The sequence below is a fragment of the Miniopterus natalensis genome, chromosome 4 (genome assembly GCF_054644295.1).
Source record: "Miniopterus natalensis isolate mMinNat1 chromosome 4, mMinNat1.hap1, whole genome shotgun sequence".
Taxonomy (NCBI): domain Eukaryota; kingdom Metazoa; phylum Chordata; class Mammalia; order Chiroptera; family Miniopteridae; genus Miniopterus; species Miniopterus natalensis.
Genome location: NC_142084.1, coordinates 93,874,894 through 93,887,037, shown reverse-complemented (window position 1 = coordinate 93,887,037; position 12,144 = coordinate 93,874,894). Strand labels below are relative to the sequence as shown.

General features: G+C 49.2%; 1 protein-coding gene across 2 annotated transcripts in view; it reads right to left on the bottom strand.

Moving 5' to 3' along the window:
- Positions 1 to 259: 259 nt before the first annotated feature.
- Positions 260 to 12,144, bottom strand: part of RANBP17 (RAN binding protein 17) — a 219,085-nt gene continuing 207,200 nt past the window's right edge. For both annotated transcript variants that reach the window (XM_087816967.1, XM_087816968.1), the window contains 3 exons: positions 4,358 to 4,456; positions 2,448 to 2,575; positions 260 to 672 (listed from right to left, as the gene is read on the bottom strand). In XM_087816967.1, the coding sequence (XP_087673093.1) occupies positions 576 to 672; positions 2,448 to 2,575; positions 4,358 to 4,456 (324 nt within the window). In that variant the 3' untranslated portion in view covers positions 260 to 575. The remainder of the gene's footprint in view (positions 673 to 2,447; positions 2,576 to 4,357; positions 4,457 to 12,144) is intronic.

The following is a 12,144-nucleotide window of genomic DNA, read 5'->3' as shown; positions in this document are numbered from 1 at the left end:
ATTGTGTTACTGTCTCTCAACTTTATCAGATGCTGCTGGGGCGGAGAGGGCTGTGCAGTCCTGTGGTTGCCTCGGAGAGCTCCCAGGCTCGTTCTGAATGCCCACAGCTCAGCGTCCCCTCCGCTGCTGCTTCCAGACTCATAACAAACTGCTAACATAACAGGATCGGTGGCATTTGTCTCAATCCAGGATCTGTGTTGAAGGCTGCATCTCCAACAAATTCCCTACCCTGATTGCGGAACCATTAACCAGTACACACTTAGGCGCAAACCTGGTTTATTATGTTCTTTGGTTAAATATTGTTTCTACACCCGTTCAGAGCATCATTAGAACAAAGATAATGATCTTTTATAGAAAGACTGAAAACACTTTTGCCTTTTCAGAGCAAAGAATGAATTTACATAGTTTGTGCACTATTATAAATTCTTATAATTAGGCCAGACTTATAAAAAGGTAGGGCTTTTGTTGTTGTTTTGAAAAATAGATTTCCCTGGGCTAACCAGCATCACTGTCCTGGGCCCAGACCCATGAGTCTCTTGATAAAGGCTGCTTGGCACGTGGTCAGAGAAGACGTGTCAGCTCATCATGTCCAGGCCGCACGGTTCGGTGCTGCCGTCGCTACGCAGGGCCTCTGCCACATCTCTTCTGAACACGGAGAGGTTCTGGGTGAACCTGTGGGAAGAGAAGAAAGGGCCACGGGCAGTGGCAAGGCCGGGGCTGTGGAACCTCTGGATGATGAAGGCGGGTGGCGTTCAGGACCCTGGAGAGGGCTCCAGGTCAGGCTGAGCGCCCCCCCTCCCTGCCCCGGAAACAAGGGTTACCACCAAAAACACTGACCATTCTGAGGGGTGCATTTTGTGATTATACTATTTAAAAATTGTTCTTTAAAAAGTCAAGTTACATTTTGATGGTACGGAACATAAAGAGAACTGAAGCTGGTGCGCCAGGTACTGGGCTGAGTTTACATACAAATTCATTTAACCATCACAGGTCTTCCCCAAAGTAGGTATTAGTATCCTCATTGTACAGATGAGAAAACTAAACTCAGTGCTGCAAAAGAGGGTTCAAATCCTGGCTCCACCACTTTTTAGTGGGGTGATCTTGGATGAACACTTGGTGCCCAATATGAGTAGCTACCCCACAGGATTGTGGGAAGTGAAAATTATTGAGTCCAGAGACAATGCCTGTAAGAGCTCAACACAGTGCCTGGCATGTGGGAAACGGCCAGTCCTTGCCGGCTAGTGCACCGAAGGCGGAGGCAAGGAGGGCTGTCTGACCCCATCCACCTGTGGCCCAGGAGGTGGAGCTCAAATTCCCCAGCCTCAGGGCAGCAATTTCCCACAGAGGCACTGAGGGTTCCTCATTCAGTAACTCTCATCTGCTGGCTTCCCAGGCTGCCCTTTTCTGCCTGGTAGGGGATCTTGGCTTGGAACAAAGGAACGTGCCTGCAGAGCCCATCGACTTGGCCCTGTGTTAGCAGCGCCCAGGCTGGTGACTTCACCACACACTGGCTACTGGAGTGACTGGTGATGTACGCTGGGAATGGTATGGCCTCTGCAAGCTGCCCCTTTTACAAAAGGCCAGCACAGGCAGTAGCTTTCCTGAGCATGCTTTCTTCCCCTACGGCTCCTTATCCATCTTCGCCACTGGAAGCTCCATGAGGGCAAAGCCTTGAACGAGGAGTTCACTGCTGGACTCTCCAATGCCTGGCACATAGCGGAGTCTCAGCAACATTCTGGGCGCTGAATGAACAGACAGACGGATGGATGAGTTCAGGCACAGCTCCTAAGTTTGGGTTCCTCGTATTTACATCTCACTGGCAACTTACCCGTCTCTGTTCTTGCAACCCCTCCTGCCCTTTTTAAAATCAGCCACTCTTAAAAGTCAGGCAGAGGAACCGATATTTATGCAGGTCACATGTCCTAGGTGCCACGCTTTCCTCCTGTCTGTCATTTAAATGTCACAACCAATTACATCATCTTTGTTTTACTAGTGAAGGAACTGAGGATGGGAGAAGCTGCCTGCCTTCTTCACTGCCACGCAGTCCATCAGGTTGGGTAAATTTGAGTGGGAGTTTGTCTGACCTCAGAGCCTGGGCTTGTTCACATGCTGGAAGCCTGTCTGTGGCTTTTGTGGCTACTCTGAGCTTTCATTCTTTGACCTTTCTAATTACTTGTGTTTCACCTCTCTCCTGTTGGACTATAAGCTTAAGGGCAAGGGCGGCATTTTATTTGTCTCTGCACCCCTGTATTGTTCCTAGCATGACACTTGGGAGAAAGCAGATGCCCAGTCTTATTTAGCGATGGAAGTAACTGAGTCTAGAATCACAAGGTGTAGCAGAAAAGCGATATCAACCTGTGAGCTGTGTCAAGCACAGTCCAGTTCTTTTCCACAAACCCAAACACCCACCACCTTCAGAGATGCCAAGCCTACCAGGTGTTGCTTACCTGTCTCTGTTCTTGACGGACAGGCTCTGCTCCACCCCTTCCATCAGGTTCTGGAAGCACTGGGCCAGGACCTCCTGCTTGGGGAGCGGCTGGCTGTTTATCAGACTTGCCCTTAGTTCACTGAAATACTGTTGGGAGATAGAAGGGGAGTCAGAGCTCTGACTCGGAACCTGGGCTGAAGATGGCCCTGGGGAAGGGCTGGACCATCCCTAATCCGCTCAGGTCCTAACTCTCAGAGGAGCTGTGGTCCAGGTCCTTAGAACTTGCAGCCTTTAGAAGAAACGAAAGCAACAGAGGCATTCCTAGGGATAAACTGTATTACCCTTTGTCATAAAGTTGCTTCTTATGATTGTTTCCTGTCACTGAACAACTGAGGTTGATGGAGCCCTTGCTTCCTCTGGGGACTGAGCACATGGAGGTCTCCCTGACTCCTCTCCACTAACTGCAGAAAGGCTGAGGGGAAGAACTGAACTGAAAACATCCAGGGAGCACCTGGGCCACTGAAGGCGAGGCCCAGGGTCCCATCACCTTCACACTTTAGTAAGTCACCCCTCAAACAGGCTTTGTTCCAAGTCCCATCCTGGGTCAGGATGAGTCTGCTCTGCTGAGGTGGGCGCTGGAGGAGCTTGCTTAGTTCTGGGAGGACTTTCTGGCACTAAGGAAAATATCTATCCTACCTGGTCATGAAGAACCACAAAGCCCCTTCCCTTCTGCTGGGACAGGAGCTTTGTACACACGCAAGCTCTTATGCTAAACACAGCCCTAATCACTGAAAACAGCATAATTTCAGCACAAAGCTAACACTTTGCCAGTTATGTGTTTACCCTTCCCAGCCCAACAGCATGATATTTAATTTCCATCATACACTGAAACAGCTCACATCAAAAACACACATAATTAATATGGAGTCAGACTAATACTTAAACACGATATATCAGAGGCATCAGACTTAAGCTCAGTGTCTTCCCGAACAAGACTGGGAATGCACAGAACGACTTATTTTTTCCCTTTTATAATGATGCAGTGACTCCCACCAAATAGGAAATTATTAGTTTTCATCCCGAACCATGAAATATTGCCTCCATCAGTAAAGGGTAATACTGTGATGTCATAAGCTTTTTCTAAACACTGAATCTGCCCTTACTCCCGCTCAATCATTTTAAAAGAACTGCTCTCTTTTATAGAGCGTGGATTTAAATCACAGTAACACCGAGGGAAGATGAATGGCAGTGCTGCTGAACGGGCTAAAATTGGATACTTCGGCACAGGTGAGTGATGAGACAGCTCTTCTCTTTTTGATATATTTTCTTCTTCTATTAGTCTCCTTCCAAGGCTGGGATTTCAGTTTGAATTTTAATGTATGCGGCTGCCTCTAATCTCACTGTCTTTTCCCCAGCACTATCTTATTGTATAGACAATTCATTCTCCCGAGCAGTAATGCACTGTTCCTACTGACTGCTGGGGAGACAGCGCGGCTTCGGGGGGAAGCCAGAGCTTGGGCGGTAGCCCAGAGTGGCCTAGCACTTGAGGACTGGAGGCTTGTGGGGCTGCTGCTACCATCTGGGGCAGTAGGGGGTCCCAGATTTAAAAGGCGGCCAAGGAAGGAGCAAAAAAGATCATTGCTCAGAATTCCCTTAAAATGGGGGGGAGATGAGGGCAAGCTTGAAGCAAACCGCCCGGTGGTGGGGGCTCTGGGGTCCAGAAGAGCCAGTCTTGAGGCCCCTGCTTGACTCAGGATCCGAGGCCTTTGGGGAAGGGCTTTCTAGGGGAATGTGGCTTTGCCGTTGGGTGCTCAAGGTCCCAGCTCCAGCTCAGTGGCTCCCCTGCCCTTTATCGCCACAGCGTGGCCTGGCGTGCAGCTCCTCCCCTCCCAGCGACCAGCTCCAGGGCCTCCTTGCAACCACACTCACCTTCTCGTGGAGCAGGATGAGCCCCAGGAGAGGCCTGGACACCGACCACTGGTTCCGGCAGTCTTCAAAGACAATGGTGTTCATGAGGACAGACATCATCTGGAAGACAAGCACAAAGACACTGATGCCTCGGCCCAGAGTCCCTCCAACCCCTCCAACGTCTCTCGCGAATGGGTCCCGGCCTCTCAACCCTGATGTGCGCTCCCTCGATGCCCGGCCCCCAGGTAAGAGCCCAGCTGACCTTCCTTTCCGCCTCGCATTTCACAGGAGGTCGAGTTAAGGCGGGAAACACCTCAGAGCGTGGGAGGAATGGGGCCCCTCTGTGTAACCTCGGAAGCCCCATCTCCTGCTGGGCCAGGTGCTAAGGCTCCCCTTCGTTCTTCACCCACTAATTCACTCCCTCACACACCTGCCTCAGTCCTACATGCCCATCCTCATCTGTCCTCTTACATTCCCAGTGTGCAGGACACCCAGGGGAGGGAAGAGGGCAGGCATCTGTCACACGCTCCGCCTTGAGGAGCGAGCTGGAAGCTTCCTGGGCCAGACCCCCCAGAAGACAGAAATAGGGCTGGGGTGCGTGGTGCTGTGGGCATGCGGCTGAGGGAGGGACGCTTCTCCCTGGGTCCTCGAGGAGAAGTCAGGGAAGGCTCCACAGGGAAGGCAATGTTTATGGGCTTCATCAAAATGTGTTCTAAGCAGAGGAACAGCAGAGAGGGAGGCTGGGAATGCACACAGCGGGTTCTGCAGTGGTGAGGAACTCAGTGCGGCAGGAGAGGTGGGCCAGAGGCAAGACCAGTGCCAGGCGGGAAGACCATGCTAAACAATGTGGACTTCCTGGTGGCATCGGAAACTCAGACTTGTCTGGAGACACGCAGAACGTGTATCGTGCAGGTGACATTAGAGGAGGGAGATGAGGCTGCTGCCAATCCAGACAAGAGGTGGCAAAGCAAGCTGTGGTCATTCACGTGGAGCTGATGATACGATTTCTGCTTCTTGGACTCTTTACCACCCACCTCTAGCCCCTGTTTCCATAGCTCCAGAATTCCTTTCCTCAAGGAGGGCAGGGGACATGGCAATTACGTGGTAAAGTCTACCATACACCCGCCGACAGGGCTCTGCTGGTACTAGTCTCATCCTCTGGTGTTTCTGCAATCCAGGGTACCCTGTGATCTCAGGCAAGTTACTGAGCCTCTCTCTGTGTGTCTGTTTCATTAGCCATAAAGAGGAAAACAGTAATCCAGCATGAGGAAGCTCTGAGAATCACATGAGATGGTGGATACAAGAAGTGCTGCGAAGAGCAAAAGTGCTACGAACATTTAAGGTATATAATCACAGCAGTAATGAGCTTCTTTGTAGCTCTAAACATCCGCCACTGCATACGTACATCATCATCATCATAATACTCAGGCTGGCTGCTAATGAAACCTGCCAATCCCAGACTGACTGTATGTCCAGTCTCTCCGGGGAGAGGTGAGGGCTTAAGACTGACTCCGAGCATCATTTGCAGATCACATGTTTCTATGTACAATCTAACAAGCACCCAAAGTCATAGAGCCACAAATTAAATTGACAAGCAAAACTAACAGATCCATGGAGACAGTCTAAAATATTATGGGCTTCACAATGTGAAGGCAGAATGGATATTTTAATGGAAAAGATTAAAGTTAGAGGTACCAGACTCCTCCAGTAACTGACAAAGCATCCTGAAGTGATGTGCCAATTACTTTCTACGGGTCTCCTGTGGATTCATTTGTCTGAATGCATGTATTTATGTCTGTAATAAGTAAGGGGATGTTTGAATAAAATACTTTTCTAAAAATAAAGTTAGCTAAAATGGATGATTTTTTTTCTTTTTTACTCTTCCGGAAAAATGGAAATTAGTGAGCAAATCTGCTCAAATGGTATTGACGTGGAGGCTCGTTTCCAGAGTTCTTTTCCTAATAATCATAGAGGGTGTGGGGGAAACAGGCAAGTTCCTTCAGAGAAGGGCCCCCCACATGGAAGAACACTGGGTGCAAAGTATGGTACAGAACCCTGTCCCGGGTGATGTGAAAGTGCTGGCAAGAGGCTCTCGTGGCTAATGATGGGAACGAGCGAAGGCTGCAAGGAGAGCTCTAGGCAACCTGACCAGCCCACCCTGCCCCACCACGTCACGAAGCACCGTGACTATGTATGCAGTACAGAGAATGCTGTGTGAGCGGGGCCCCCACTCCCCCACTCTGCTCACTTCCCATACTGTTACAGGGATGTGGGAATGGCCCTTTCCAACTTGCCCAACCCAGGCTACCATTTCCAGGGCCTATGTCCAAACACACACGTGTTATCCTCAGCCATGCATTATCCTCAGCAGTAATTGTGTCCGACTTGGGAGGGGGCCCTTGGGAAGGGCGGCCATATGGCTTGGTCCACTCAGGAGCAGCACCCTCCACACTGCCTCAGGCCCTTCCTCGTTCCCCTTCTCCTTCCCACAGGCTTCGGCATGAGTTTATAGGAAATTCCTCAGGGAAGTGACACCACCATGGTGCAGCAGGGACAGGCCTTGGAGCCAGTCAGAACTGAGGCGAAATCTGGCTCTGTCACATACCTAACTTAGGCGGCTGGGCAAGTCACTCACTTCTCTGAGCCTTTACTTCCTTACATATAGATGGGGGATAACTCCTTTGAAGGGCTGCTGTGAGGACTAACTCTCATAGGCCTCAAGAGTTACCAGTGCTTCTTTACTCCGACTATGGTGATCCTCCTTGGCCTAGCCCAGTGGCATCTCGCGACTCAGGGAAGCACCCCGTTTCATGGACTGATTATGTACAGATAACTCAGATTACAGTCTCCTCACAATCATCTAACTTCATTGAGAGCTGCAGTAAAAAACACAATGGGAAGGTCCAAAAAGCATCCCTATTTGGTCTGGCTCAAGTGAATGACTTGTTTTTGCTGTTCTGAGAACTTGTAATCTTCCAAATAAAACACAAAGCTAATCTGCAAATACCTGACCTGGAAAAATAAAACAAAACAATGTTGTGTTATCTGACCTCTGGTCACGCCTCAGCTCCCTGGTCTGCTTCTGCCCTAAAATGGATGTAAAGCCCAAGCCCGGAGCCAAGTGGACCTTCGGACCCCAATGTGCCAGGTCACCCTCCCTACCGCAAGGTGGTAACTCAGGTGCCTCCTGTTCTACTTTCTGCTGACACAGGGTAAGCGAGGACGCGGCATGCACTGGTACTTCAGTGCTTGATGTGAGCACGTGCAGTGGATCTAGACGCTGGTGGGGCAGGAGGCTGCAGAGAAGCGGCTGAGGGAGTGCAGGGTGATGATGCAGTGGGGCACGGCAGGGACACTAGTCTGAAAACTCTGGGAGCTGGGAGCACGAGGGACTTTTCTCTGTAGCTCTTGTGCCTTGTATGGCATGTCGCACATCAGATGCATAGGAAATAGCTACTGATGGAATGATGTGTGAAAATGAATGAATGAACGAATGGGAAGAATGGGTGAAGTGTTAAGGGCTCAAGCTCAAAGGGCTAAGATAAAGCGCTGGAAGGGGCCTGTACAGAAAGCAGAAGTTCTGGCCTCAATCTACGGCTAAAACCTGCAATGGGTAACTATCTAAATTAATACATTGCTCATTTTCAAGGACCCGGGTTTCTTGTGCAGGGCCTGAGGCATCTAAGCCACCGCTGTCTGCCGTTCAAAAGGCCAGCAGCTCCCAGGGAGAGCCCTGTAGGGCTTCCAGGTTACAGAGGCCGCAGGCCCCGTCCCCTCTTGGCAGCTCTTCGGCCCCAGGGCGCTGCGCTGGCGAGCTCTCCCACGGCCCAGCAGCCGCCATCCCGGAGAGGCTCCCGGCGCTCAGCACTGCCAGGCCCAGGCCCAGGCCCAGGCCCAGGCCCAGGCCCAGGCCCAGGCCCAGGCCCAGGCCCAGGCACAGGCTGCTCATAACTTCATGCGAGGGGGAGGCACAGGCTACAGGACGTTCTCCTGAGAGGGGCAGGACGGAAACGAAACTCGTACTTTACTTCGAGAGCAGCGATTTTCAACCTTTTTCATCTCAGGGCACATAAACTAATTACTGAAATTCTGCGGCATACCAAAAAAATACATTATATTTTTTTGCCAATCTGACAAAAAATAGGTATAATCTTGATTCATTCACACCGGACGGCTATTGCTATGTTGGCTGTCGTCATTTTTTTATCTGACAATCTAGGGGAAAAGAGGTCAGTGTCCCTGATTAAACAGTCAGGGATTGCATGTTTTAAAAATTCTTGTGGCACATCGGTTGAAAATTGCTGGTTTAGACAAAGGAAGGCCAAACCTAAGAAAAGGTGAGAGACCAAAGAGAAGGCGTCCATATGCCTATTATCTAGATGGGGGGGGAAGAGGGGGACAAAGCAAGGATCACTAGGGCTGTGCCCAAGAGGGCACGTCTGCAGCGTGGGGTCCCTTAATCTGTGTGGTGGGGGCCTCAACGGGAAGAGGGGTAGCATACAAAATGACCTGTATCTCTGGCTAAGCTACATGATCCCTGATTCTGATGTAATGAGTAGGTGAGGTTTTGAGGAACAACCACTAATGAATGCACCAAACACTCCAGAATTGCTCTGAGTCTCAGGAATCTTTGGGCACAGCAAATGGCCATTCAGAAGGCCAGTCAGAGAGGAGGGTCCAGGGTCCGGGAGAATCTGCCTGCTGCCGAGGGAGGGAAAGCTTCTGGAATTTCAGTGCTTGGAAGTAGGGGGTGGCTGTCACTACCATGTGCTGTTCCTGAGGCCCCATGTGCAGCCGACACTGAAATGTGATTCTCCTCAAGTTAGATACTAGTCATCCTTAGGGGAAAGGAACCAACTGCTCTCTCTGCCTGCAGTCTACGATGTGGTGCTAGTGGGATGGGATGAAGAATGAAAGGAATGGCCGAATAAACACTCACTTCCCTGCCTGGATTAACTAAGTCTCACCATCCAAGTTCCATGAAGTCCTTTAATTATCTGCACATATTAAGCATACTTGCAAATTCTTATATGCTTTTGTAGCCTCATAATAGAAGTATTTAGCACTTTAAATGAAAAAATCCAATAAAATGCAAGGGGAGGCGGGCCTCTTTTTTAAAGAAATAAGATCACAATCAATTACGGGTGAACCCATCTCCCACAGAAACTCATTTGGGAGCCCTGCCTACCTGGCCTTTGCATAGTGCAAGCTTTGCTCAAAAAAAAGAAAAGGCTTCTTGGCAATAAAGGTACTGCAGGACTGGCTACGTCAGCTGGCTTTGCTCATACATTACATTGCATGTCGATCTAAACTAATGGCACCCCCTCTGCCACCCGGCCCTGTAGGAAGTTAAGGGATGCTTTTTGTCCAAGTGATAAATGACCTGGAACATTTCAACACCCTTCCACCCAGTGTAAAACCCAAGGAAATACACAACCTAGGTTTGCTGCTGTTCCCATTTCCTCCATCACCAACATTACCCCGAGTTCGTAAAACATTCATCTGAATCATCGTTTATTGGGGAAAGAATTACCCGCCAGTGTCCTCGCTTATAAGAAAGAAGATAAAGTTGGAACGAAACTTCAGGATTAATTAATTGAGAGGACTGCACGCAACGTGTCTGTTCTGAATGTTACAGCGTGCATCACAATGAAAACAGTTTTATTTGCCATCGCTGAAATAAATTATCATAAATAATTCATTTCGATGGCAGAGATGTACTGGAGAGCAACAGCAACAAAATGGACTACACTACACTGTGAGGCTCATTCTTGAATCTTCATTATCCACTGGAAACTTTTTACGAGAAGTAAATCATATTTCAAGTGGCTGCAGATCTCATAAAGCAGTTCGCTGCGTTCCAATGCAACCAGGCACTGGCGGAAGGCTGCAGGGTCTGCCACTCAGCTGGGAAAGTCGTTCTCACTCCTGTCTTGCCAGCATCAAACAGAACACTTTTCAGTTTGATGTGAAAATTAAGCATCACTTGTCGAAAACATCATCTCTATTCCCCTTGGGTAGCAATGGTGGGAAAATGGAAGGAGAGGAACAGCTTTCAACTCCAAAGCCATTTTCCACTCACTTCTATTCAGGTGACACTGTTCTTTCCAGTCCATGGTCCTGTGTGAATGACTGGCCTATACTAGCCTCTGGGGGTGCCTGAATTAGCCAACAGGTGTTCGAGCTCAAGGGAGACTAACAAAGGCACACGTGCTATGATTCTGTCTAAAAAGACAGCCTATCTTCATAGGATCGGTGATCTTTAGCTTGAATCTTAACAGATGCCAAGAGCATCATCGGGGAAGAAGGATCTATTACGAATAGGAAATAAAAAAAGAAAGGCAGGAGGCAGGGCCTGGCATGAGAGGAGCAATTAGCTCACATAGGAAGCTTTTGAGAGAGACCTTCTTTTGAGTAGAAAGAAGTAGAGCTGAGGGTGAGGAGAAGACTGGGCTGAGTCCAGGTTATAAAAGGCCTTTCAGGTCATGCTAAATGCAGAAATGGGTTTGGGCCAGTACATAAATGGGAGCCTTCAGAGGATTTTTGAATATTGATGAGGTTTTTGATTTAGAACAGTAAGTGATGGGGAACTGGAGAATGGCAATGATGGGTAGGTGGAGGCAGAGAGCATGGTTAGCTCCCACTGCAAAAGTCCAGTGGAGAAATGAGGGCCTTGGCTAGGCTGTGGTAGCAGACATAGAGAAATGAGCAGAATTCTTGACTGCATACCCTATTTCCTTTCCAAGGTCAATAAAGTCTTTCCAAGAAACAGAACCTGACACTGAAGCTGCAAATAAATCCTGAGCTTCAAGAACATGGCCTCAAGTTCAAGGCTGCCTCTTGATGGAGAAGGGGCTGGGTGCGAGGCTGCCCCAGCAGTATCCCAGTGGTGGAGAGGGGGCTGCTGTCCAGCAGACCAACAGTCCAACAATGAATTCAGGGGACAAGGAGCAGTGAATGAACCCCAACCAGAGTGCATGTATATGCTCGATAGAGCTGACTACAAGCACATGCTGACATTAAATATTCAGTGATAAAGTAAACTCTAGCTGAGGCCATTCACACTCAGGGAAGGGCGTGGGAAACAGCATGCTCCTTTATTGAACAGCCATCACAACATTTCCAATGAATATCGTATTTCACAACAGAACATACGGCATAACGGCACGAGAGCATTGCATGCAGTCGTCAAAGCAGAGCCATGAATATTGTATTTCATGGTAAATATACTATCCCTCCAGTAGGGGATCAAGCTCCCATCACCTCTCCTCTATCACCACATCTGCCCCGATTTCATGAGGGGACTTGGTTAGATGGACATAAAAACCTTCATAACCACCAGGGGAGGATTATTTCATTCATTATGTTCAGAATGATTTTGTATGGGGAGAAAAAGTATGCTTGTGGAAAATTCATGGGGCCCTCAGAAGCATTTTCCATTGAAGATGAGTCTAGAGTTTACATCTAACCCACCGAGGACGGCGCACTGCCTTTCAGGTTTGAGGGTTTTATTTATAGTTGTCTAAATGGCACAGTGAGTACTGGCCAGGAGGCAGGGGAGATGATTCAGTGACGTTACTGGGATTTGGAAGCTCTTTTGCCCTAATAATTACATCGGGATCCTAAGAAATGACAGTGACTGAAAGTGCTGGGAACCAAACCTCATTCCTCCATGTACTCAGACATGTACTGACCACCTACTTTGTGCCAGCTCGGGGTCAGACCCTGGGGGCGTACAGCTATACAAAGCACAGCCCCAGTCCCCCTCGAGCGCACAGTCAAGCAGGGGAGGAAATGCACAGTAGGTA